Source organism: Coturnix japonica, chromosome 7 (genome assembly GCF_054131305.1).
Source record: "Coturnix japonica strain WE chromosome 7, WE-NBRP24, whole genome shotgun sequence".
Classification (NCBI taxonomy): Eukaryota; Metazoa; Chordata; class Aves; order Galliformes; family Phasianidae; genus Coturnix; species Coturnix japonica.
This window is the reverse complement of record NC_140669.1, coordinates 13,632,037-13,659,378: the sequence shown is the minus strand read 5'-3', so window position 1 is coordinate 13,659,378 and position 27,342 is coordinate 13,632,037. Positions and strand designations below refer to the sequence as shown.

Here is a 27,342-nt window from a genome sequence, read left to right as displayed (position 1 = left end):
CGTGCACGGAACGCGGGTTTGTGCAGCGCTGTTTGCTCCCAGGGCAGTGAATAACGAGCGAGTATGAATCCTATGAGCATTCCCACCGATTTCTGTGGGACTCTCCTGCACAGCACTGTTTGTAGCCTCTGTTTTAAGGCGCAAAGAAACACTCAACCCTCTGCTCCCGCAGCCCGAGGGCCGGGCTCCGCTGTGCCCTCCTCCAACATGGCGGCGGGGAGGCCCCGCCCCTCGCACCCACCGTGCGCCGAGAGCGGGCGGAGGCCGCGGGAGCGCCGCAACATGGCGGCGGCGGGCGGCGGAGGCAGCCGGGCGGACAACGGCTACGGCGGGCAGCAGCCAAGGCGGAGGAAGGGCCCGGGAGCCCTGGCCACGGCCTACCTCGTCATTTACAACGTGGTGATGACGGCCGGGTAAGGAGCCGGGCGCGGGGCCGTCCCGACGCGAAGTGCCTCCTCGGCCTGTGCTGCGGGCCCGGCCCTTCTCGGCAGAGGCGAACTCAGTGGTGGGGGTGTGTGTGCGGCGGCACAGAAAGGAGAAGCTCCGGTACCGAGCGGTTCCCCCGGCTCTCCTCGCTGCGGCCGCGGGGTGATGCTGCCGGCGGGGGGCGGAGCGCATCGCTCGGCACAACGACGGCCGTGACCGCCGGTAAACGGCGAGACTTCATCGCCACGTTAAGAGGCTGCGGTGCATCGCCGTAACTTGGGTGACGGTGAAATCAACTTTTGAAAGATGGAGGCGGTGCGGGTGGGAGGAGAGAAGAGCCTTAAAAGGGGCACGGGGCGAGCCGGCCCTGCTGGGTGCCGGCCTGGGTGCTCCGGAGCTGCGTGCGGGTGAGGTGAGTTGTGCCGGGCTGAGAGTGGTGCCCCCGCAGCTCCCTGCTGAGCTCAATGCTGCTCAATGCTGCTCAATGCTGAACTCGCTGCTCGTGCTGCTCCAGCCGCTGAAGCCATTGCGTTGCTCCGGAGCAAAGGTAACGGCGGGGCAGAGCGCTGTGCTCACCCAGCAGGTGTGTGGTTGTGCAATGGGGCTGCTGAGACTTGTGGCTCCGTGTGATGTGTGCAGGGTTTAGACGGAGAGAGATAATTACCCACCACTCTGATGCCATTTAATCTCTTCTTTTCTCCCCATCCCCCAGCAATATTGAATTACCCGAACAATAAAGCACAGCATTCACAGTTGAAACTCCCCGGGCACTTCTCTGAACCGAACATACTTACCTCCTCTTTGCAGGCTCTTGGCCTTGTTCTCTTTTTGCATTAACAAAGCAGTACTTTGGTGAAGTCAGTTTAAAGCTAAGCAAAGGAATTAAAAAGAGGTCCTGAACACGATGTTTGCTTGTCAGGTTTGAGCATCTGAAAGCATTAGTTGTACATGCTGTATTATTTGCCTTAATCTGGGGCACTTGGAGAGTATGAGGAGTCCAGCTTCAAGTTCTCACATGGCAGTTATTGGATGCATTGCAGCTGTCGTGTCAGGTAGATGTTTCTGTGCCAGTCAGAGAAGCCTGGAGAATTGGGCTCGTAGCTTCACATTCGAGTGGCACTGGAGGTTCTTCCTGCCCTTCTGAACTCCCCAAGCTTCTTTCTTGGTTGCTGTTACTGTGCTCATCCACTTCTCTTCCATTTTTCCTTGTCACTGAAAGTGGAGAACCACATAAGAAACACAGAACTGGGATAGAGGTGCTCAACGCTTCAGTCCCAAGCAGGAATATCTTTTCCTGCTGTACACATTGCTGCTTTGGTGTGTGCTAAGAGCAGTTCTGCAGGGGAGGATGGAGGAGGTGAGTGAGGCGAGTTCCTCAGGTGAGAGCAGGTGTCTGCAGGCACAAACAGGGACCCACATCTTGTGCAACCCGAGGAGTTGCTCAATATAGTGATGTTTCTCAACAAGCTGGGGAGATTGGGAAGATCAGAGGAACACGACAGTGACAGCCTGCTGTGAGCTGCTGCTCTAAAGGAGAAGCATTCAGTGCTGCAAGGGGGAGCCCTTAATGCTGTAGTGCTTCTGCACTGAGTCCAAATTCATCCGATTCTTTATCAACGGGAAGCGCTTGGCAAGTGACTGTTTTGGTTTCACAAAACAGCTTTAGTGGAAACAACTTCTTACTATGAGAAAAGAGCTTGTTCCTCACTCCACATCTCCTCCCCACTCTGACCTCTTCTCTTTGGTGCTCACCTTCTGAGAAGTCCAGGCAGAAATGGAGTAGCTGGTTGTTGTTGTGTTAACATACATTGCTACAAATACAAGCGTGGATGGCAGAGTTGCTTATTACTGAGAAATCTGCACTTTGAAGTGCATTTCATGCAACTCAGTGTAACATTTGGGAGAACGTTTGTATGCGCTTCACAATATCTAAAGTCATGCGGTATTTACAAGCATCTCAAGTGCTGTAAATTACTGGGAAATGTGAAGAAATCCCTTTCCAAAACCACAGCTGCAGTTTTCTTTTTCAAAGGGTAAAAGGCTGTCGTGGACTTTGTCTGCAGATACCTCCAGTGAGGTGCTCCACTGTCAGCACAGACACCCAGGGCCTTTGTAACAGCACTTCTGAGTTTGGAAGGAGGTGGAAATGAGGTGGGGTGGCACCCCGAGTAGGTGGGGGCAGCTTGAGAGAGATCTGGGCAGTGAGAAGCCAAGGAACCAGCAGCACGGATTATCGGGTTACTTCCTAAATCAGCTGAGGAGTCAATGAGCAGGGTGAGCAGGTCATATTCTTCATAGCGAAGCTGAAGTTATATAGGCAGGCCCAGTTGTCTTGCAGTCTATTATCAAGTACTTCTTGGCAATGAAGCTGGATGGTCTGTCATAAAGCCTAAGGGTTTACCTGGAACTGAAGCATCAAGGTTACTTTGTGATTCTTTTTTGCTTGTGTGGCAGCTTGTTAAATCATAGAATAGTGAGAGAGAATTGACTCACAGTAAATGGTTTTCTGCTCAAGCTAAACAAAATGTGATGCCAATCTTGCTTAAAATTTCATGAGTATCTCCCATAACTAAAATACAGCTCATTGAAAAATTGTATCTAGATATGAAAGATCATTGTGTGGATGCTGCAGGATATTTAAAAAAACAGAATATTTGATTTGAATAGGTTTGCAGAGAATCCAGCTATTGAATGCTTTGTGTTGGTGTATTTCAGCACAGTTACGTATCTGCTGCTTTGTCATGTACTGAGGGAAGTGTTAAGGGTTTCTTTGTATTTATGCTCTGCTTAATGCCTCATCTTAGACATTTTTCCTCTCTTTCAGGTGGCTTGTGATTGCTGTTGGCCTGGTTCGGGCATACCTGGCTAAAGGCAGCTACCACAGCCTTTACTACTCCATTGAAAAGCCCCTGAAATTCTTCCAAACTGGAGCTCTGCTTGAGGTACGTGCAGTGATCTTCCTCAGTGTTCCTCATCAGCGTTTGGTGTAGCAGAAACAAAGCAGCCTTTGAGCAGTTCTTTCTGGGTGCCTGATTTTTTGTTAGCATTTGTAAGGTAACTTTGAAGGCAAATGTAACTCTAGAAGTACATCACACAGATGCTCAATGAGTTGCTTTATAGCGAGCAGTGAAGGAGCTGTTGGTCTGCTGTTTGTCTGCCATTTATCTTGGGTAGCAGAACTGAACGTGTGGCTTAATATTTGACACACCAGTATGGAATGGAAAGCTCTTATGGTAGAAGTAAGCGTTGTTTCTGAATTGCTTCATTTGAAATGTTGGTAATTTCAGTGTCTCTTTTTGTTCCAGATTCTGCACTGTGCCTTTGGTAAGCTTCACTTTTATTCTTCTTGTAGCACACAGCCCCGTTAGCAGTATTTCAGCACGGAAATATGTTCTGCTCTGTGAATTTGCAGGTTTAAATCCTACACAACTTCTCAATGTTTGCTTGAAGTGCAGCCATTTATTTTTTACTGATATTTGACAAGTTAAATCACAGAAAAGAAAGTGACACGTAACAGGTTTATCGCTTGGTGTTACGTGACAGTCTGTTTTTTATCTGCGTCCTTCCAGTGTTACAACTCATAGCACTTTATAAATGCTTTATAGGAGGTCAAGACTCTCCATTCTCTACATCCTGTAACGTTCTGTACCAAGCTGTCTTTTCTCAACCATTATTTCTAGCTGCAAATAACTTAAAACCCAATAAAAACAATGTTTCAGGCACTTGAGCTTTGCCAGTGCTGTAGCAGGTAGGCACGTGTTGTATCATTGGCAAGGGGGAGATCAGTCTTTATTGCAGATTCAGTTGTGCTTTAATGGAACTATCCGTGAAGCTGAGAATTACTGAAGACTTGAGTTGACGATTCTTGTTAAGCTAACACTGTGAGCTTGGTAGCAGGAGCGTAGTTGTGTGTCAGTGGCCTGGGGTAGGCAGTGATATCGTAGGTCGGTCAGCCTGAGGAGCCTCATGTCTGAAGGAAGAGGTGCATCTTGTTTGCTTGGTTAGTAGTTAGGTGTCATCAGTAGGGAGCATTTTCGCTTTACCATCTGGGTTGATTAATGGTAGGATAGAGAGTGCTTTAGCAGGGAGCAGTGCTTTAGCAGGGAGCAGTGCTTGCCTGTGCCTTTGCTTAGCTCTGATTTTTCACAAAAACAGTCTTATGTTCAGGTTCTTGGTCTTGTGGTTTTGAATCTAAGTGCCTGAGCTCCTCTGTGAGTGTTGTTAGCAGCTTTTTGAAGAGTAATGTAGCATTCAAGTTTCCTAAAGGTGCAGCTACAAAACTGATTTGTTTTTCTCCTTTTTTGCCTATAAGCACTTGACATAGCAGGGGGTTCTTCAGGACCTGTAAGCCCATGTTGACTTCTTGTGCAAAAGACTCTTCTGAGTAATTAAATGTGGTTGCTGGAAAACTTAAAATCACGTTCATAAGTTTGTCAGCAGAGGGCAGCGTAATTCTGTGTTTGAGGTGGGATTTCTTGCCTTCCTCGACAGTTGCTCTGAACTTGTTGCCTTGCAAAGGGCAGCTTTAGGTTGTACACAGATCAAGAAGCAAATGATAAGATGCTCTTCAAATTAATGCAAAACCTTCTCAAAGTAGATGTTGGTGTAGGGATAGCTGCAATTTAGGTGAAGGAGAGACAACTGGAGCTGTCTGAACATTCTTCAAAAAACCAACAAGTTTTCTCTACCCAGTAATTGCTCGGTCCTCTCCAGAGCTTCACTTCTTCTCTTCCATCTTGGAAATGATGTTTTTAATGTAAATAAATCAGTTATTTCCAAAGGAAGCCTTACAGTCAGATTGTTTCAATGTACTGTAATGAGCACACAGGTTTTTGTGAGCACTCCTGTTAGGTTCACCAAACAGAAACCAGCTGAGTGCACTGTTTTTTAATGCTGGGTATTCCAGCACAGAACTTAACATTCAGGGTTTGAATATGCAGCCATTGTAGGCATTCAGAAAAACAGAGGTATGAACTATTGAGGCTAATAGGACTGTCACAAACAGAAATGTGTCATAGAGTTGCCTGTGCTGCCAGTGTGGTCCTTCTAGTTCTGTTTTATTTTACAAAATCTCAATTGATGGTTTTTTGTGGCTCTGATAAGCCGCTGTCAGCACTGGTTGACTTTGCTTTAGCCTGCTTGGTTAGGAGGGGTATGAAGAGCTCCACATTTCAGCTCTGATGCACGCAGCCTGTTCCCAATTGGGAGCTTCCTGGGAGAGAGGGAGAACTTGTCAGAGCTGGAGGATTTTCTGTGTGGGGTGGGAGGCTTAGTGCAGTACATGGGAGAGGTCTGAGCGCAGCTTACTGCTTGGCTTGGGCTGGAGAGCCCTCTGTCTGCCAAGAGCTGCTCTGGCACACACAGTGTTAGGTGACAGATGTTTTGAGAATGCCAAGTTTAAGATTGTCTGTTGGGCACCTTTTTAGAGCAGTTAGTTAATAATTAGAGGTGAGTAGAGTTTACATCAATTGTAGCTAGTGAGTCACGGAATTTGATCTCATGTTTTTGGCTTAGATTGACATTGTCTTGGCCATAACAAAAAAAAATCCTTGTTTGTCCTACTGTGCCATAATCTTGGTTGGTTCCCAGTTAGTCTCTTTTGGCTTATTTATAGATGTTGTTTTTCTTTTGCTGCTTTGGGGGGGTCCACTCTGCAAAACATCTCTGTTGGTTTTCCCTTTGGAATCATGGTAACAAAGATTATCTTGTATGTTTATTTTAATGAATCAGATTGTATTTGAGAGATCGTATCCCAAAAGCTGCCTTGTTCAGCTGCGTTGTATATTGTGCAACGTGCAAACTTTCATTTGCATTTTGATATACAAAGTCTTGGTCAGGAGGCTGCGTTGTGCTGGGCTGTATGAACGCACCACGGGACAGGCTTTGTACTTTCCAATTTAAAACAGAAAAAATGATTTCCTTCCAAAAACGTTGGTAAGTGGACTTTGACTTCGCTGTGCTTTATTTCCCCGCCCTCGTTCCAATGGTCAGGGGTATTTACTAATTGCAAAATATCTTCCAGGCATTGTTCCCTCTTCGGTTGTTCTGACTGCTTTCCAAGTGATGTCAAGGGTTTTCCTGACCTGGGCAGTAACACATAGTGTAAAAGAGGTAAGTTATGTTACAAAATAGATGACAAAAATGAATGACCCACGCTGAAAAGCATTTCTTGATTGCTGAGTTGTTTTCCTGCAGATGTCTTCTGTTGTTTCACAACGTGTTGAATTGAGTTTACATGGATCAAAGGAATAACATTATAACATGATTTATTTCTTTCTTGAAAATCAGATAGATCCAAGTTTGAGTCTTTCACAGCTTTTGTGGTCTTTCCTGCAAGTTGCAGAGGTCCCAGTGTGCCATGTGGACCCCAGAATCTGGGACAGCATCCTGGTATTGATCATATTGGAGCAACAGCAAAACCTCCTCACTGTCCCTCCTGCACATGATTTGCTCGCTATTCTACAGCATATGGCAGCTTCTACTCAAATGTTTGTTCATGGCAATTCCTGTATGTTTTCCATGATCTCTTTTTCCAGGATAATCTTCCCTCTGTCTGTTGTTGATCTTTCATGCATTCAAGTGTAGGCAGGTTTGGATTTCTGGTTGTTTGGCATTGCTCACCATACCAAATATCAGTGTTCTTTTCACTAATGTCTGCAGAACCTTCTGGAAGCGATCATTTGAAATTGATTCCCAGTGGATGGCTATTTTAATATGTGGGCATGCTTTAACTGATACAGATCGTGCTGACTGGCTTCGTATCATACGAGTACTTTGCGGTAGTCCACATATGCTGCATCTATGCTGTTAGTGCAGCCAGCTGATCTTTTTGTGTAATTGAGGAAAGAAATTAGTCTTGATTCTCAGCCAGCATAGCTGACAGAAAGACAGACATCTAATGTTGTTATGTGTGCCTATGAAAGGTACTTTGTGGCTTGACAAGGAGAATGTCTTAAGGAGTTTGTCTCCTTGCCAAGTCTTCAGGGAAGCTGCTTTCTCTTCCTTACTCCAGCACCTGTTATCGCAATGTCCATCCGTATGCAGAGGAATGTAAGTCTCTGTATATGCTCATAATTCACTTCCCCTTCTGATGTTGTAGTGGTTGTCCATGTGGTACCTTAGTTTTGTGTGACTAGAAGTGAATGAGTGTTATTTTTCTCAAGAGGCTCACAATATTTATGTCCTGACAGATCTTATTTTTGGTGCACTTAGAAGTGTTCCATTCTCTGCAGCTTGGTGGAGATAAATGCCAGAGAAATCTACACAGTGATTGTGGGTTGGGCTTTTTTAAACTTATGCCCACGTTTTCACCAGGAAAAAAATAAAGCAACAGTGGAATGAGAGGATTTACAAGCAAGTTTAGCCCAACACTGAGTTTTTAACAAGGATCATTTCAATAATGTTGTGCGTGGCTTTTTTTTCCCCTTTCGGTTGTGTGATTGTGAGGTTAAAATCCAGAGAGAGACTGTCTCGTGTTCCTTCTTTTAATGTCTCAGAAAGTTGGCATAAGAATGATTAGGAGTCCTGAGATGATCTTTTCACCTGTGACTTAGAGGTACTGAGTCAGATGAAGAGGCAATGTTCTTTCCCCCATCAGTCTGTCTTCACCCTTAGCAGAGAGCGTGCAGTCTCGCCTGGGGAGATGTATTTCAAGTGTCACAAGTGTTCTACTCTTTCTAGAGGGCTGTCTGCACAATTGAGCTCCATGATGAAGTCCAGGATTAAATTCTCACACAGCTTATGGAACTTGTAAGCTATGCAGTTGCATGATGAGGTTCTTGTAAAATAAAACTCAATTTTCCTCTTTAACTTTTTGAGTGAGAGCTGTTCAATATCTTGCTTTTTCAGACTGTTTTGTATCTAATAAGGTTAAAAGAAGAAAAATCTGTATTGCATCCCTTTTTTTCTGCCCAAATATACTTGGAGATACTTGATGTGATTTGAAGCATGCTTGCTGCTAACATGTTTGTGCTTTTTGTTGAGTTTTTAGTACTGATGTGTTGTTAAATTCGGTATTTATTGTAAATGTTAAAGCATGGCAAATGCTAAAGCACTGCACACTTCTTGGAGTAGTGATTAGACTTCCCTTTATCTCCCCAATGTATTTAGCTATTAACGTAGTGGAGAAGGGCCTGGTGTGTAATATAGCACCTGTACTCCGGAAAATAGCATTTTGTCAGTGTATTGGAAAGGAATTGGTTTGGTGAATTTTACTGATTCTTCTGCAAAGGAGGGAAGAGAATGAGGAGTGAAGGGCTGAAAGAAAATAGGGAGAGGAAAACAGAAGGTGCCTTTCAGTTCCAAGTTGTCTTTTTGAGTTGATGTGAACAGTAAGATCATCTGGTGCCATCACAGAAGGCCTTTGTGGTGTTCAGTGTTGCAGCTGATTCTGACAGCTAATTAGAAAAGGTGCTAGCTGTGATTTAAAGATAGTGTTACAAAGGTAGCATTGTATACACTTAGAGGAACCTTTCTAGAACACAATCAAAAAACACAGTGTGAGAAAGACATGTACAGCTCATTGAGCACATAATTAAGACAACAACATCTGCAAACTTGCCATCTTCCATCAGCAGTAAAGGATACTTACACTTAAGATTGAAGAGTGTTCTAATTAAGAATCACACACTGGGAAGTTCTGAATAGCAAATTGGTTGGTGAGTGTAGCTGACAGACCTAATTTATCACTGCTTTACATCTGTGTAAAGTTTGAGTAATTCTGTACAACACAAATGTCTGTCAGGCCCTTTATACCTCCTGTATGTACCTCCTTTATACCTGCAGTGTTTTTTAACTGATATTCCACAAAAGCCAAGCTGTGGACTGGAGAAAGATGCGTTTCAGCATCTCTGTTGCGCAGTGCTGCTGGTTTTTACCTTTCTGTTTTATGGTCTATTTAGCTGCAATGATCACTAAGCTATTTGTCAGACTGTTACTCTCAATTCTGTAGGTCTCTCCATATTTCTACGTTCATGATACCTTATACCTTTCAAATCTTGTCTGTAACTTTTTGTACATAAGAAGAGCAGTAAAAGCATCTTAGACCTTATTTTGTTGATTCCCAATTTGGAATCTCAATTTTGCACCTTAAAAGGCTATAAATTCTCTTGTATTTCAAGACTTTTTGTTATCTGTAGTCATGAAGGCAAGCAGGAATATGTGCAAGACCCCCTGGATGATAAATGGAAACACATGCCAAAAATTATGCCCGTGGTATAATTCACCCTAATTAAGGCTGCTGGACAAATAAGGTGTATACAAAGTATAAAACATGCTTTGACTTTTTCTAACACCACTTCCAAAGACTGGAATGAAAAGATAGAGGAAGAAAAATTGGGTTCTGAGGGCAGTACTGGGATTTGTGGTTTAAAAAGGATCTGCTGTTTATTGGCTGTATTCTCCTCCGTACACAGAGGTTGGAAGAGGAATGATACAAATGCAGCATTAGCAGTGCCTCAATGAATAAGACTCTCGAGGGACTGTTTTGTAAATCAGTTCCCAGGAGTTTGATAATGTACATCTCAAACATCTTTATCTAAAGTATTGTGACATTGTCAGTCCTCAAAGAAAAGCTCTAATAGTGACAGATTTTTGACAGATCCATTAGTGTGTAAGAAATGTACTTTTTAATTATGAGCTGTGGAATTTGGTTAAAATGTGATGCTAAAGTTCACGGTAGTCTTTTGCTCCCCGTTATAAAAGAGTGTTTGAAAAGTTCATAGATCACTCTTGCACAAAACTACCGGTCTCCAACGTTCCTCCTTCTTTAAGCAGGGACACAAATTGTAAGACACAGTCTAAGTGACCCTTTTGTTGTTGATGGTGTGAGCAGTTTCAGTAGTTTCCAATCAGGGTTCCAACACTAAGGCTGATAGAAAAGACTACACTTGAGAAAGTGGTGTTACCAGTCCTGCAATCATCTGGCAGTTACAGTTTCAGTTCTCTGTCCTCCTATGTGCATCGGTCACTGCTGGCCTAACAGTTTCTTGTTCTTGGTTCTTTGGGTGCTCCTTCAAGCTACAAATTTCCACTTGTTGGTTCTATTGATTTCCAAAGTTAGGAAAAGAAACGGAGTTTCGAAGGACAGGTTGAAGTCTGGGATGCATAAGTTTAGCTTGCTCACTAAGCTGCTAGTCCTGAGCTGACCGGAAGATGCAGCTCTGGAGTGGTTGTGAGGGTTGATGCTCCTTGGGAACAGCATCATCTGTGAAGTGATGCTGACTTCCAGGCTGAGAACTAAGTCTTCTTTATAAAGCAGACCACAAGCACAGTTAAGATCCTTTTCTAGTTACTTAAGCAGTGTGTAAAATAAATGTGGTTTCTTCTCTGAAAATCTTCAAATAGGTTTTGGATATTGCTCTTTTATGGCCTTGTTAAGGTAGACTAATATATAAGGAAATTTTCAGTTTCAAGTGAAAAAGGATGAGGTGTGTTTTGTGCAAAATGTCACGAGGGTGACTTTAATTGTTGTACAAAGCAGAATATAGAATAACAGTAATTGTACTTCACAGGATTCCCAACATTTTTATACAATTCTTGGATTCTGTGGTCTCTGTAACAAAGGGGTTTTTTAATGAGTAATCCTTGTGAACTTCTTTATACACAAGCATATGATCAGTCCCTTCCTATTAAAAGGTTTCTGCTTGCCCGTATATTTTCTTGTTCCTTTGTTTGTACATGTACTCTGCCCAAGATGAATAGGGTGTACCACCCACACCTACCGACTTCCTTTTCCCCTTTTTCAAGAGTTGGAGGAAAAAAGTAAATGCAGCTCCTTGTAGTTGAGCTCTTTTGTTCCCACGGTCTACAGAATTTGGGCTGAAGGTGCTCAGACAGCTGAGAATTCACATCGTGCTTCTGTTGGGTGGGGAGGGTGCTGCATAAGAAATTGTGTTCTCTCTCTGGAGTTTATTGTGCAGGTATGTGGCCCTGTATAACTCCTCATATCTGCTACCCATCTGAAACTCATAATTATGAGTTCATTTTTAAATACACACTTTTGAAGGTTAATCTTCAAAACATGAGGGGAGTAGAAACTGTTTTTGTAATGTGCATTTTCAGTTCAGGCTCTAAGGAGGGTAAAGCAGTGAAACAAAGTGGTGCCTTGAGCATTAGCAGTAACATTTAGAGGAACAATGTTCCATGCAGTAAGTGGGGAGAAGGAGCAGGGAAGGATGCAGCAGGTAGTTGTCAAGCTTATCTGAAGTGAGGCAGCCTGAGCTAATGGTGCTTTGCTGCTCTCAACCTGTGACCTACTGATTGCTGCCTTGTTGCTGCTCAGAATTAAGAGCCAGTTACTCACTTGAAGGGAGTGAGGAAAACTGTTTCCCTTTTCCTCAAGAAATAGCACTTGGTAGGATCAGAGTGTAAAATCTAAACCAGATGTTGAATGCTAGTATCCTGTGCTCTTCCTGTGCGAGAAAGCAATCACAGGACTGAAGCAGAACTTGGTACTGTATAGGAGTGGAAAGGACAAGTTACAAGCTTTTCTCAGTATCTGATCAGCAGAGCTATTCTTAAGCCGACTAGAAAAATATGGAGCATGACAAGAGATTTTTTTGCTGTCATTACTAATGTGGCTTTTAAGCTTTTTCCTAGAGTCTGTTTTCTAAACTGATGCAGTAAAGCAGCCCATGGGAATGACTTACTTCAGGGTGTTTAAGTCTGGTGAATAATTAGTAACACGTGTGTTCATATTTAACCTTTTGCTTCTTCCTTGCAGGTACAAACTGAAGACAGTGTCCTGTTGTTTGTAGTGGCCTGGACAATCACAGAGATAATCCGTTACTCTTTTTACACCTTTAGCTTGTTAAACCATCTCCCTTATCTCATTAAATGGGCCAGGTAGGTGGCAATTAAAAATAATAATAATAATAATGGCCTTGAAGCACTGTTTTGATGGAGGTATTTCTCCTGTAATGTAGTTGCAGCAGAGCAAGTTATGTTCTGTCTCAGTGTAATTGTGCTGTTAGTGAAAGTGACTTCCTAGCTTCCTTCCAACAGATTTCTGGATTTGAAATGTATTAAATGTTAGCTGAAAGTACTTTATCAGAACTCAGTACTGTTTATGAAGTGATTATGGCAAGTAAACTAATGTCTACCAATAACCATTGAATCTGAGGGTTGTACCTGAAACAGTTGAGCTCATTAATTAATACTGACAGGCTCTATTTTAATGATATGTTCTCAACTAAGGAGTTCGATGTCCTCGACTACAGAGTTTGGACATCAAAGTAATGAAGTGTGGGGGTGTGGGAACTGTTTTAAAGATACCATTCAGATTCTCAAAGATGGTCCTTCAAATAATTTAGAACTTGTTGTTGATGTCAATATTTTGTCTTGCATTGATGTTCGTATACTGCCGTGCTCAAATCAAAGTTAAGGGTCTAGAAGTTGAACATCCATAGCTGTACTTATGTACTTTGTCACAACTTTTAATCCTTTTCTTAAATGTTTTGTTCTAGGTATACTTTGTTTATAATATTGTACCCAATGGGAGTCACTGGGGAATTACTCACAATATATGCTGCACTACCCTACGTCAGGCAGTCTGGCTTGTATTCCATTAGTTTACCTAATAAGTACAACTTTTCTTTTGACTATTACACATTCCTGATCCTGGTTATGATCTCTTACATTCCACGTAAGTACAAGTTTGTTTGTTCTTTAATATTAAAAGCAGTGTCGGGAAAAGCTAACAATTGTGGGATTAGCATCTACACAACTCATTTTACAAAATTCATTGTGAAGATTATTTAAAGAAAGAAGTCAGAGTTAAAACTGCAGGGGTTGCTTCCTAGCAATGATTATAATATAGTAATATGTGCTTTTTCTCTTACATATGATACATAAAATAACCGTAGTGCTCAGCAAACATTGACATCTTCATTTTGTTCCCACTTACAGACTTCAGGAGAGCAAGATTTAAAGAAGTTTCTTAAAATGTGGTTCAGGGATGCATTTCTGTTGAATTAACTTGAGTTGATACTGTCTTTGGTGAATGTTTTTACAGTTGAAGGTTTGGCTTTGCTGCTTAGAAACAGTGATTAAGAGCGTGTAGGTCTTCAGCCAATTTAGATTTGCAGATGGAGGTTTAATGTGCAAAATAATGCAGTGGCACTGATGCTCGCTATCTCTGTAGCTGTGTTTTTATGAACGTTGTTACTTATGCTGAGTGACAAATGGTATTCTAAGGTTTTAATTTCAGTACTGTGGCTGTCTATAAGCGCTTCTTCTTTCTGTGAACTATTTTGGACATCAAAATTTGTGACTTCTTCCTGCTGCTCCTAAGAATTCTTTTTATACACATGTAGCTATCCTCCAGAAACACTGATATTACTAACTCCAAGGAGCCAGAGCAATATATTTTGTTCCTCCCCTAATAAACACAGGTATTAATTACTTCTTAGGAGATTGCTTGCTCCCAACTGACAAACCACATGAGAGAGAAGCACATTGAACTCAAATAATTTCATCCCTGTTTCTCCATTAAAATTGCAGTCTTTCAGATATTTTGTAACTCATTATCCTTTGCTGGTTGTGTAACTTAAATTCAGCCTTTTTAATATTATTATTATTTATTATTGTGAATTGGTATCTTGCTTCTGAGAACTGACTGTGTGGACTTGAGAAATCATAGGTACCTTTTCACAGGCGGATATTCCTGTATTGTTCCAGAGATTCAAGAAAAGCAGCAATCATTGCAGTTATTCATAAAAGCTAGCTATGCAGGAAGCTTGTCTTCTGAACCCGCTGAAGGTCTTAGAAATTTTGGGAAAGTTAACATCATGAAGAAAGCAAGTTTTAAATCCACTGTTAAAATTTAAGATTAATATTCTTGATAGTTGCATCTTACCATTGATCTGGCTTAAAGTATCTAAGTTAGTTCTTGGCTGTCAAATAAACATCTTGCCAGATATCATTCAATTCTTTGTGTATAATAGATACCAAATATTTAAACTTCAAAAAGAAACCACATGGCTCTGTATACTTCTGTGTTTCCGGACAGGTGTATTCACTACTTAATACGGGCGAGTGTAACTGTTGATATTAACCTTATTTTATCTTCACGTTGCTCACAAAGATGGAAGCTTTTGCTGTTTTGCATCTCCTGTTTCACTCTTCTGAAAACATACTGTGTAATGTAACCTTAGAAATAGGAGGAAAGAAGCTTTGGAGGGAGGATAGGGATGCAATGGCCACCAGTTTTTTTTAAATACTGAAAAAGAGACACTGGAATCATAAGATATGAAACAAACCTGTGAATTTCGTTCTTTCTGGTGACTTCTGTTTCTCATGGTACTTTTTTTTCCTCCCCACAATGCAGTTTATTGTCTGCCTGCAGGTCAAGAAACTTTGTCGTTCCTCTTGTATGTGCAAAGTTAATTATGAAATAATGTATTTTGCCTTGAATTAAAAATGGCATCGTTCTAACAAAAATTAAGCAGTACCTGAAGATTAAGGGCAATATTGCTTGTTTTTAGCCAGAAGATGATTTGAGCAGAGTGGAAAAGCAGATTTTCTTTTAACAGAATCAGTGACCTTGAGTATATGAGTGTGTTTTACACCAACGACAGAAGCCTGACTTCTTCTTTTGTCTGTTTTCAGTCTTTCCCCAGCTGTATTTTCACATGCTACATCAGAGGCGAAAGGTGCTTTCCCACACTGAAGAACACAAGAAGCCGGAGTAATTTCAATTCTTTCAGAACTTTTCAAACATTGAAATGCTGCAGATTTTCAATACCAAGCATATTTATAATGAATACACCAAAATAAAACGTGTCAAAGGTAAAAGACCAATAATTAGCAAGAATAACCAATAAATCTGAGTTCACTGAAATTCCACAATGTAAAACATCCAAATAATTTTCAGCTTGCAGTGCTTCGGAAAACTTCTAAACTTTCCCTGGCTTGGCAGGTAGCCTTTTACTTTTCATTAACTGTTGTGCTAAATGGTTTTTGTTTTTGTTACTAAATGCCTGAAGGTTACAGTATGAATGATGAAATTGTACTCACTAAATGCCTGAATTGGGATTGTGTCACTGATACCTCTCTTTTTTTCCAAGTGCTTGACTGCATGCCAGAAACTGTATGTATTGCTGTGGAAGCAAACAATATGCCCTGGAATGCTTTAGGATTTTGTCAGAGACTCCAGTGGAGAACGTAATCCGGGCAGTGTTTGAATTTAGAAGGGTAGGTTGTGTATTTAAAAGGTGATGGAAACAAGAACAGGAAAACAATTATGGGAAGTGAGGGGAATGTGATTCATTAGGATTTTAAACAGTAGGGTGTCTGACCAGAGAGCATTCTTTGAAGGTCTTGTTTAAGCTGATTACTCAAATGTTGATGTTAATTCAGAGGCTATAATGCTCATCTGAAACATTAAAACTCGTTTAAAGTACTGCAGCCCTGGATGCTTTTTTTAAATATAGAAGAAATAAAAAATACTAACTGTAATATTTTCTTGTGATATCTGTAATTAATTTAAAGAATGTAAGGAGGCGAGTCACCCCAAAATAGGTGCAGCTTCTCCATTTTTGACTTTAAATGATCATCTCTAATCATTGTCCACTATTTCAGTGGTACTCATCTTTTAGTGTTAAGAACTATTTGGTCTACTGTGGAATCACCTGAGGACGTGTTCTTCAACATGACTTGTCTTAATTGATTAATGTATATCACTTTAGAACATCCAAACATGCAAGTCTAGGCACTCAGCTTCTGAAACGTTGTCAAAAACCCTAAATAACGTTTTTGAAAGCAGATTATCTTGTGCATTACTTGCTGCTTTTACAGATTGGACTACCTTTCCCTTATCTGCTCTTTTGAAACAGCAGAAGAGCATGGAAAGGTAGATTTTCCAAGGTGCTTGCTCAGGGTTCTCAGGCTAAACCTTCCCTTGGGAAGGTGAAGCAGAAAATAAAAGGACTGAGCCATGTGATGAAGCAGAATCTACTACTGCTGTATGAGCAGTGGCCCAGAATATGAGCAAAAATGTTAAGTGGGGAGGGGGCAATAAATAGAAGGCACAAAGGGACTGGGAAGATGAATAGACATCTAATCAAAGGCAAAAGGAAATGTGGCTAATGGTCATTGCTGTGCCACATATTGAAAATTAAATAGTGCTGTCCTTGCCCCCTTGGAGCTACCAGACAACAAGATGAGTGTGTCTGTGACTTCCTTCTTGTAACATCATGATTTACTGCATAAATAAGGTGTGAATGTTTTATGCCCACCAGCACCTACCTCTCCCTGGGCACAATCCATATCTGTGTCCCAATTACTTGTGTGTGACACCTTGCAGTTCTCCCTGAACGTAGGGCAGTAAGTACTAAGTGCAATGCCTCTTTGATATAGTGCTGGTGCAGAGCCACATTTACTCTCTGTTTTCACATCTGTCAGAGCTATATTAAGTTAAAAAACAAACACAAAATCCTGCAATTTTAGTCATTTCTTTTGGTTCCTTCAAAATGTCTGATTGGACATTCCTAGCACTCAGTAACGTGTAACAACTTTCTTGTTCAAAACACTGACTATTAAACCTATTGTTCAAAACCTGACTATTAGATGCTGGAAGAGGATAAGAGACAATAACGGTCTTTGCTTCTATTTTGAACCTTTTGTAGCCATTTGTAGGCCGTAAGCAAAAATACTGTGGCAGCATTCAACCTCAGTGGGGTTCTGCATTCAAAGATGAAACAATTCAAATTCGTTCCTCTGTTAGTCAGTGTATTTCTTTGCTCTGGTTGTCTGAGAAATGTTGCATCATACTGAACTCATTGTTTAAAACTTCCACATCTGAACAAAACATCTCCTTTTGTTTGTTCGTGCTATCAAAGATGTTTGTGACAGCATTTCTGAAGAATGTCATCTGAGAAATGTGATTTCATGATAGATTCTGGTTATTGGATGTTGTGGGTTCTCAGCTCCTTCATTTTTTCTTGTATTTAGGCACACAGACAAACCGAGACTTGGATTCAAAGTTGTAGTTCCAATTTCCAGGGAAAAAGTGGTTGTTTAATGCTGCTGTATGAAACAAACTTAGAGCTCTACTGATGGGACAGTTGTAGCATGTGTCTGTATTAGATAAAGTGAACAATACAGAGAAGCAGAGAGAACTTCTGATATGGAAGAGGCTTGTACAACCAGCCTCCTTGCTGAGTAAGCTTTATTATGAAATATTTAATTGAAATTATTAATTTGCCTTTAGCTTTTTGAGAAGAAGAGTTCTTCTTCTCATTCTAAAGGAAAAATCTGAACTATGAAACATTTAGTGCTTGTTCATGTTGGGCTTCCACGGAAATGACTGGAAGGTGAACCTGAGTACAAACTGTAGTGCGATCCCCTAATATTGTTAGGGTTTTCCCTAGCACTGACTTTGGTCACATGTGTTTTTTGCCATCTTAGTAAGTAAATTTCCTCTTTTCAGTCACTAAAGCTGTAACACAGTATGTGAATTTTATAATAAAAGCATTGATTAGTACTCTTGTTCACAAATCTACAAGTTGGTGGGTTTTTTTTCTCCCCCACAGATCATTTACTTGGCTTGCATGTTTTCTATCAGCATCATCAAACTGCTGTGGCAGATGTTTTTTGCTTTGGTTGTCTTTGTGTTATGTGCACTGGTTCAGTTGATGGTACTTTGCGTTCTACCATGCCAGCTTTGACCAAGTTAGTCATTACCCTCCAGAAGACCAAGGTTCTTACCAGTGTCGAGCTTACAACTGGAACTGTAGAAATATCCATAGTGTAAATTACAGCACGATGCAGACTACAGTGCAGGTGAATTGTAATTCTTCACAATGTGATGTTTCTATCCAAGTTTTTTTATTTACCAATAGCAAGGTTGGCATTTGTGTAGACCAATCTGCAGTGTCATTTAAAAACCTAGCTTTCATCTTAAAATTTTCATGAGTATACATCAAATCGTGTGCTTTGATGTATATTTGTTGGTGAAATTTTGGGGAAAACTATCTACAGTCATTTTTGTATTTTTTTCTATGTTGTGAAGAATAAAACTGTAATTTTCTAAGTCTGATTCACTAAGATTATTATAAGTTAAATGTATTTTTTGTATATTTAGGAATCTGGTATTACGTGGAGCTCTGAAAGACTAAGCATAAAATTTTATGCATGTTTGGAAGATATTTCTACTTGAAAATGCGGTGAAATGGTTTGTATGCTAAACTACTAGTCTGTGTTGTTGCCTTGTGAAACTGATTCTGTGCTCTCTGCCTGGATTTGGCCTACTGACCAGTGATACTAATTGCTATAACCCAAATAAAATAATTCCAAACAAAATACGCTGTATTAGTACTGTTTAAGTCATATAAGCAGTTACTTTACAAATGCGAATTAGGGCTGTGTTGTTACTCATCTGATGTGAGGCTGTACCTTGCAGTTCCCAAGTTTTTGGAGCATACCTAACTTCTGGCACTCAATAAGTCACAGCAGACACTTCATGCTTTGACAAGTGCTCACTTCCAAAAGAATTATTTGTAACAAGTTCACTGACTCTATTAATGTTCCAACTTACAGCTTCCTGAAGAATCCTTGCTAGAATGCCGGCTTCTTGTTCTTCTGTTACCCATACTCTAGATGGTGATGGTTTTCTACAAAATCTTTGGAGTATTATTAAGATAGTGGAATGCTTAAATAATGCAACAGAATATTTCAGAGTTCATTTACTAAATATAGTATGTCTGCTACCACAGCAACGCTCTTAGCATTTTTAACACTTCCTGAGAGAGATTTAAATACTGTGTCTAGATGCCATTAATGCTCATAAATAACAAGTTATAATCCTCTAATAGGAACTGAGCAGCAGTTGCAGAGTGTACGCTATTATTCTAGGCATATGCTTGTCATGAGATTACACAGCTACAATGATTTTTTTGTTTTACTGCAGAAGGGATGAAATAATGTTGTCATAACCAGCATCAGCACATATCCTACGCATGATAGCTGGGACTTAGCACCACTCTGCAATTAAAAGCTACTTTGAAATGTTACGCTGTGAAGAGTGGTGCTTCATTTCTGTCTTAGAATAACTATTACTAGTTACATGTTTCTTCTTTGCTGTTTGAAAGCAGTGTGTGTGGAAACAATTGTAGCTACCTCAGGCAACATTAGGAAGTCTGAAAAAGTAGGGATTCTGTGCTTGTAAGTAAGTGAAGCTCTTGGTAGTATTTAAGATTTATCTTCAATAAATCATAGGCAGTTGCTGACGTAAGACCTGTGGAAGGATCTGTGCTGGTCTGTTCAGTGTAAAATACTAAGGAGTGAATATGTGTGATTTCTTTGAAATAGAGTGAGCGTTTGTGGAGAGCTGGGGTTGATTGTCAGAATCGGGGCACTTGATTTTTTGGACGTTCCATTCAATATCTAATGGCTTGTAAGCTCTGCTTCCTAAACTAATGCACTTCCACACTTTTAGATGTCTTCTGACAAGTGCAGTGAGAAGGAATTAATGAAGCTCCTGTGGTGGTTCCTGAAGGCTGCCCTGAAGCAGTTGGAATTAAACATTTGAATGGAAAATTTACAATGCTTCTAATCTTATTGGTCAGTCTTTTCCAAAATGGTGCTTTCCTTTACAGATATAAAAGATTCTAAAGCCTGTTTCATGTTTTCACAAATTAACTTGGCATTGTCAGCCATGTGCCTTTGATACACTGATAATGTGCTAACGTTAGGGAAAAAGATGTTACAGACAGTACTATCCCTACATTTTCTCTTCCTATGTAGATGCATGTTATTTCAATCCACTATAAAAGGAAAATTAACAACATTTAAGAACGCTTCCATGTCTAGTTATACTTGCCAAGGCACAAACTCTAAGGTGTCATGATAAGCTGTGAATTCAGTCTAGTTTGTACGTATAAATTTGATGTTACCTGGTACTACATAAGGATGTTTGTGCTGTGAATTCATTGTCAGAATCCTTTGCAGAGGCTTATTTTGCAGAATTGTGAACCCTGAGCTGCATTTTCTCCTATATTTGACTCGCTGCTTCAGACAGTCTGCGCAGTCTTCTGCAAATCATCTAGCTGCTATTTAGACACTGCTAAAATACATATATATCACTTACAGTGACCCCGTGTTTTAAACTGTTAACAGTGACACTTTTCTAGATTGATCACCTGAACTTGTGGAATCGTTCTGGCTGTGTGATCTGAATTGTGTGCCTACAAAAAAACAACAATCCATTGGAGGATGATCTAGGAAGTGGAGGGTTTTCCATTCGGCTGAATGAAAGGTTACCTTATGAAGCTGGCTTTTTAGTTAAACGTTGGCTTTTTAGTTAAAAGTCCCTTTGGGTGAAACACAGACTCTTCACTTACTGAATAAAAACAAAGATACTGAGTGCTAGATGATAATCTTAATCTGGAGCTGGAAGAAGTACTGAAGTAAACTGAGCTACTGAGTTTCTGAAAAACACTCTGGAAATGGCAAAGCCTCAAATGTGTCCTTTTTTTTTCTGTGGTATCCAATAGTCTTTTTTTAACTAAAAAAATAAGAAGGAGAATGATAGCTTTAAATGGAAGTGCTGATACACTTTTCTAGTGTGCTGATGGCATGAAGTCCCTTTTATTCCACACTGAGTGTTTTTTGCATGTTAGTGATGATGGGGGATGGCACACATGGTTAGTTGTGCTGTTTTAGTGCTCTGTTCCCGTGTGTAAAGTATTTTTAGGAAAGCTTCTAGGCTGGCTATTAATTGTGTTTCCTTACTCAGCTTTTCAGTGCAATTTAAATTGTTCTAGGTGTTATTCCTCTAATGTTTCAAACCTTCCTGTATTGCTTTTCAGACGCAATGGAGCTGAATGGGATAAATGTTCACACATTTCCTTAGCTGAATAAAAGAAGTAGTTGAAACCAATTTTATCCTCTCCAGAGGATGCATTTGTAAAAGCTATTTACTTTCTCATTGCTCTTCATAGCACAGGAAGGTGCTGTTTCAGTAGAACAAAGAATGCAAAACAGAGAGTATGGGATAGAACACTGCCAGTACATACAGCAAGCATCAAGTTCATTTGAGAGGGTAACGTTCTTCATTCTCATGCTGCTGTAATGATTTTACAATTACAGCGTGCTGCTGCTTTGCTATATGTGCTTACTGGATTGCCTTGCTAGACAGTAAGAGTAGTTACAAAATAAGTTGAGAGAATAAAGTGCTTTAGCTGTTCTGAAGTTAGCAAATGAACAGCAAAAACACATGATTTTTAAAAAAGGTTTTTTGCATCACAAGAAAATGGCTGGGAAATTGCAAGTAAGACACCACTGGTTCATTGACTTAGTAAGTACTGGCAATTAACACTTGTGATATTGTCCAAGCCCCACCAGAAATAAACTGCAATCTGAATGTGGTTGCTTTGTTCTTCAAAAAGCACTGTCAAATCAAAGGACCTATGGAAAAGCGTTCTGCTCCTAACAGGTGCAAACAAACGTGAGGCAGACGTGAGCATACAAGGGCCAAGAGTGCTCCAGGTTCCTGGTGACTGCAGGTCATTGCTTGCCAGATATTGAAAAAATAAATTCCTGGTAGAAAGATGTAAAAGTTGATATATACTCTGGGTTTTAAAAATCATTTGATTTAGTTATTCTCAGTTCTAAGTTTCAAACCAGTACTTTTTTTGCATAATAAATAACCACTGGCGTCCTATTGCATGTATTTGAATAATAAAAGTACTGTGCAATATAGTGTTATCTGCCCATTGCACAGTTGGGTAACATATAACAACTTCTGAACATAATAGTTTCTTTGTATATTATTATTCAGAGCCTGGCTTCGTGATGAAAACAGCAGGCAATCATTCTTTTTTTCTAGTGTGTTTACCAGAATAGTACCAGCCATATCTGTAAGAAGGGTAGAAGCCTCAGAGAAATCCCTGCAGCTTGTCAGTGCTTTTCTGCAGAGCAGCCGTTGCATGCACTCATCCCGTGTCTGGAAGAGAGGAGCACAGCATGAAGGTGAAAACATTTGAAACTGGCTTTTGTCGGTCACCTCGTGCACAGAATAATGCTCTTCTATCCACCTTCTTTTCTCCCGCCCTCACTTAATAAAAGGAATTGGTTTCTCACGTAGCTATGACAACATCAGTCCACTTCTTTCAGTGTACAGAGCTGAGGAGACTTGAAATAAGTGGTAAGTCTGATTGGCAAAAATGCATCTGGCCCCTGCTTGTCAGGTATAGTGAAGCTAGCATTTCTGGCAGTGGGAGCTGCTGTGTGGCTGGTGTTTTGCTTGCTGCCATTTTAAGTATGGGTGACCTTGAATATCGGTGTCCGTTTGTGTTTGTGCTGCAGATAAGTTGTATTAGTTAAACTTAATCCCAAGCGTCACTATAGCCTGTGCAAATGTACTTGATAAACCAGCCAAAAATTGTATAGCTGGTGCCAAAAATGAACCTGTTGAACTCAGAGCTGCATCCAGGCAGCATCCAAGACAACTGTTTCAGTCACAGTAACGTTGTTTTGATGTTATCTGCAGGGGAGTGTGCAAGACTAAAGCAAGGCTGTATTTAATAATTGTTCTCGCAGTCTTTGTGAAGAAACGGAATCCTTGACTACTTTTCCCTTCATGTTGGGCTTGCATAGAATCCCTGCAAACGATGACATGAGTTCTATGCGTGAAGGTGTATTTCATGATCCTGTGTAGTGAATGTGTATCCCAGATCTAGCTTAGCCTAAACAGCACAGAACTGCAAATATTTTTAGTTCTCCATTTGGGGTTAAATGCTGTGAATGCTACTAAAGAAAAGGCTGATAAATCCAATTCCAAAAGCACCTTGACCTGACAGGCTTTTATATGACCCTAGAAAACCTGAGTCAGTGATGAATCAGGCTGTTTTGCTCTTGTTTTTTTAATTGTTTTTAATGGTTGTGTTTTTATATTTTCCTAATTTTCTGCTCGCTTTTGGCTCTATTCCTCGTGAATCATCAGATTATGGGGTGGAGAGGGGAAGCAGAGACTGTGTAATAGCAGCTTGTTCAATTTCAGTATTTCATGTCTCTGGGTTGGGTTCTCATTAGGTTTGAGAAGGCTATTTCGGAGTGTGCAAAGATAGTTGGTGAGAGGATCAAGAACGTGTCTTATGATGGCCTTAGTAATTTAGGGAGCGGAGCTATTTTAGAATTTTGCTTTTAATACTTGTCTGAACCCTGAGGGCCACAGAAAGTGAAATATGGGACTGATGTGTGTTCTGAGGCCACTATGTAGATGTTATCCCCGTTGTGTGTAAATTGTGCAAATGAAGAATGCTGACGTTTGCTGCACCTGTTGTAACAATAGTAAGACATTTGTATATAGATTTGAGGCTACGTGTGAAATCAGAACTGTGTAAATTGAACGTGCGTTGAGGAACTTCAGGCCTGTGCTTCACTCAGCTCTGTGACTGTACTTGTAGGTTCTCTCACGTATTCCCTGATGGATCTCGTGGAGCTTGTATTCTAGGAACAGTGTGTTAGCATTCATAAGTCTTCCATATAGCTTATGTGGAGAAGCACTTGCTGAAGGAAGGAGGGGCTTCTATTCTGATCCAAATTGTTATTGAGGGAACATAATGGAATTTCCCTCCCATTCTTACCCGACCCAACCACCCAACCTACCCATCAAAAACAAGCAAAAGAATAATGCTTTCATGGCTGGGAGAGCAGCATTTGAGAAGGCTCTACTAGCAGGGAAGGTGAAAGTTGCCTCATTTGGGTATTAAAGTGTCGTGTGATGTTTGTGGGTTTTGATTTGCGTGAACAGGACAAGTAGATGTTCTCAAGTCGCAGATCAGAATACAAAGGCCACCTGTATGGACTAAGGTCACAGCTGGGACAGAGCTGAGCTGTACAGACACAGATACCCTTCTCCAGCCATCAGAATGGCCAGGTTACAAGAGGAAAGGCTGACAGTTCTCTGTGTGTCATTTATTTGTTAACAGGGAGTGCATTCATTGCCTAAACCTTCTCATAAGAATAGTTAGGCATTCTTGAAAGATGTTTTCCCCACACAAGGTCTGTTATTTTCTGTCTTGTGAAACTAATAAACGTCTAATTGTGTCAAAATCAGCACACGGGCTGATCCCATTTTCTCAGCTCCCAAACTTTCATGACCCCTATGGATGTCTATCTGTGACTATTCATCATCATTATCGTTACCTTCCTCCAACTGATGCTGGGACAGCTCCTTCAGCCTTTACCTTCCTCAGTCCCTCAGCGTCGCGGCCCGTGGTTCAGTCTGTGTTTCTCACGCTTTCATTCCTGGGTGAAACTCTCCCCTCCGGGATCCAGAACCCCCCAGACGGGGCAGGACCGGACCCGGACCCGAGGCACCACCCGCCCCGTCCTTGCGGTCCCTTCACGCCCGGCCGCCTCAAGGGCGGGACCAAAGGCCGCGCCGAAGCGGTTAATAACGGCCGCGCTGCGGCGGCACGGCCCCCGCCCGCCCTCCGGTGGCGCTGATTGGCCAGCGGGCCGGCGGCGGAGCCCAATGGCGGCGGGCAGCGGCGGGGGGCGCGCCAATGGGGGCCGGCGGGGGGCGGGGGCGGGGCCGGCGCGGCCGGCGCCCGGTTGAATGGGGAGTACAAAGAGGAGCGAGCCGGGGCGGGACGCTGCCGGCCCTGCCACAGGAGCGCGGTGCGGCGCTGCCCGCAGCTCCAGCCTACAGCCCCAGCACTGCCTGCTGCCTACAGCCCCAGCGCTGCCTGCAGCCCCGGCCCGCAGCTCCGCTCCGCTCGTCCGGGAGGCGCCGCCTTTTTGCTTTTTTCCCCCCTCCCTCCTCTCGCTTCTCCCGGTGTCCCTGGAAGAGGCGCTCCCGCCGCCCGCAGGCGCACAGCGGCGGCCGTGTGCATGAGCGGTGCGGCTGCCGCCCGCCGTGCCGTGTCGCCGGGGCTCCGCCGCCGCTGGGAGGCGAGACGCGAGCCCGGCCCGCCCCGGGCAGCCCCCCCGCCGCGCCCAGGGCCCCCCCCGCAGGGGATGCTCCCTCCTCCGCCGGCCGCCGCGGCCCTGCGAGCCTGAACCTCCGAGCCCTCCCCGCCGCCGCCGCCCCGGCCCCGCGGGGTGGCCGCTGCCGCCGCCCGCCCCGTGCCCGGCCCCGAGCGGCGGGTGCGGGCCGGCGCGGCGCGCTGCGATGCGGCTCCCCCGCCGCGCCCGGAGCCCCCTGCGGCCGCCGCGGCGCGGCTGAGGGCGAGCGGCCGTGAGGAGGGGGCGGCCCGGCGGACCCTCGGGCGGCGCCGCGTTCCCTCAAGGGCTGTCGAAGCTCCGGGGCCGGCCATGGCCGCCGCGCTGCCCTGAGAGGACGTCCGGGCTTTGGGGGCGTTTGCGGGTTTTGGCTTTTTTTTAAAAAAAATATTTTTATTATTATAATTTTTTTAATAATTATTTTTGAATTCCTTAGCTCTCTTCCCGTTGTGTTTTGGGGTTTTGCCCCTCGCGGCTGGGAGCTCCCCCCCCCCCTCGCCCGACGTCCCCTTCCCGCAGGGCATGTCCCGGTCCAACAGCGTCAGCCCCCCGGGCTTCGGCGGCCCCGCGCCCTGGGCGGCCACCGAGCAGCACCGCTCGGCCTGGGGCGAGGCGGAGGCGCGGGCCAATGGCTACTCCTACCCGCCGCCTCCCAACAGGTCCTCGGGCAAGAAGGCCTCCCGCATGGCGAGCAGGTGGCGGAGCGAGGAAGACTACGAGCCCCAGGCGAGCCGGAGCCGCGGGGAGAGCGGCTGCAAGATGATGATGAGCTTTAGGTCCAAATCCGCCTGGCAGGAGCGCGGTGACGAAAGCCGACGTCACCGGTCCCGCCACCCGCCCGGCGGTGATTCCCCCGCTGCCCCCAACAATGCCAGCCCCCGGGAGCAGGGGGAGGTACGGCCCCGCTCGGTGGAGTTGGGGTTGGAGGAGAAACGCATCAAGGCCAAGATCGAGGAGCTGGAGGAGGAGGACGGGGACGAGGGGGACTCCGAGGTGGCCTTCTCCATGGGCAGCTGTTGCAGCAGCCTGCTGCAAATCTTCAGGTCCAAGAAGTTCCAGTCGGAGAAACTGGAGCGCCTCTATCAGCGCTACTTCTTCCGACTCAACCAGAGCAGCCTCACCATGCTCATGGCCGTGCTGGTGCTGGTCTGCGTGGTCATGCTGATCTTCCACGCCGTGCACGGCCACTATGAGGTGTCCTACGTCGTGGTGCTCTCCCTGGCCATCCTGCTGATGGTGGTGCTGTGCATGGTGTGCAACCGCAACGACTTCCACCAGGACCACATGTGGCTGGCGTGCTACTCTGTCATCCTGGTCATCTTGGCTGTGCAGGTGGTAGGGGTTCTGCTGGTGTGGCCCAGGAGCGCCTCAGAAGGCATCTGGTGGACCGTCTTCTTCATCTACAGCATCTACACGCTACTGCCGGTGCGGATGAGGGCTGCGGTTATCAGTGGAGTAGTGCTGTCCGCCATCCACCTGGCCGTCTCCCTCAAGATCAACGCAGAGGATAAGTTCCTCCTCAAGCAGGTAGGCAAGTCTCCAGCCCTTTTATGTCTGCACGGTGGCCCCAACTTGCCCTGGATGAGCTGAATAGGTGGGTTTGTTGGGCCATCACCTGGCGATGGATGGGTTGGTGTCCTCCAGCCTGAAGCCTGAGTTGCCTGTTGCTGCATCGTGCTGTGCCTGATGGTTGCCCATAAGCTATGTTTTCTCATTTCTGGATTTCACTAAGGGTCTTAATGTTTAGGAAGCCCACCTGAAGGGTTTCGAGTAACCACGTTGTTGCTGGCTGGCCCTGCCAGTGCCCTTCAGCTGTGTTTAATGTCAACAGCTTTGCAGTAAGCACACCTGTGGAATGGTGTCCTGCGGGCTGCCGCTATGTGCAGAGCATTGTGTGGTCTGTATGGGTTCAAGGCTGTCATGGTGAAGAGTGCTGGGGTCTGAATAGTTCTGGTGCAGGGCTTGCAG

The 27,342-nt window shown here is 43.4% G+C and overlaps 2 protein-coding genes and 1 long non-coding RNA gene across 7 annotated transcripts in view; 2 read left to right on the top strand and 1 right to left on the bottom strand.

The window, feature by feature from the left end:
* Window positions 1–259: 259 nt before the first annotated feature.
* HACD2 (3-hydroxyacyl-CoA dehydratase 2) lies at window positions 260–18,726 on the top strand. 3 transcript variants are annotated; one of them, XM_015868728.3, is made up of 7 exons: window positions 260–413; window positions 3,251–3,368; window positions 3,732–3,750; window positions 6,449–6,537; window positions 12,149–12,270; window positions 12,891–13,069; window positions 15,034–18,726. In XM_015868728.3, exons 1-7 carry the CDS (start codon window positions 283–285, stop codon window positions 15,114–15,116), a joined length of 741 nt encoding a protein of 246 aa, XP_015724214.1. In that variant the 5' UTR covers window positions 260–282; the 3' UTR covers window positions 15,117–18,726. The 3 variants fall into 3 exon arrangements, with proteins under 3 accessions (XP_015724214.1, XP_085408448.1, XP_085408447.1); XM_085552321.1 differs by having other exon boundaries at window positions 366–413; window positions 3,732–6,360; XM_085552322.1 differs by lacking the exon at window positions 3,732–3,750.
* A 2,578-nt stretch (window positions 18,727–21,304) lies between these two features.
* Window positions 21,305–24,795, bottom strand: LOC107316815 (uncharacterized). Of its 2 annotated transcripts, XR_014947904.1 has the most exons (3): window positions 24,574–24,795; window positions 22,273–22,369; window positions 21,305–21,963 (listed from the first exon to the last, which is right to left on the bottom strand). It is a non-coding gene; the product is annotated as an uncharacterized LOC107316815 (long non-coding RNA). The 2 variants fall into 2 exon arrangements; XR_004308022.2 differs by lacking the exon at window positions 21,305–21,963 and having other exon boundaries at window positions 22,176–22,369; window positions 24,574–24,706.
* A 230-nt stretch (window positions 24,796–25,025) lies between these two features.
* The window catches only part of ADCY5 (adenylate cyclase 5), a 187,554-nt gene continuing 185,237 nt past the window's right edge, over window positions 25,026–27,342 (top strand). The window contains exon 1 of one of the 2 annotated variants that reach the window (XM_015868778.3): window positions 25,026–26,901. In XM_015868778.3, coding sequence (XP_015724264.2) covers window positions 25,897–26,901 — 1,005 coding nt within the window. In that variant the 5' untranslated portion in view covers window positions 25,026–25,896. The remainder of the gene's footprint in view (window positions 26,902–27,342) is intronic. The other variant, XM_085552315.1, reaches the window with a different exon arrangement.

Bases quoted from the DNA above. Each gene is read 5' to 3' on its own strand.
- HACD2 (XM_015868728.3), top strand. From the start codon at position 283: ATGGCGGCGGCGGGCGGCGGAGGCAGCCGGGCGGACAACGGCTACGGC. The intron at 6,538-12,148 runs GTAAGTTATGTT...TCTTCCTTGCAG, and splicing joins TAACACATAGTGTAAAAGAG to GTACAAACTGAAGACAGTGT. The intron at 13,070-15,033 runs GTAAGTACAAGT...GTCTGTTTTCAG, and splicing joins TATGATCTCTTACATTCCAC to TCTTTCCCCAGCTGTATTTT.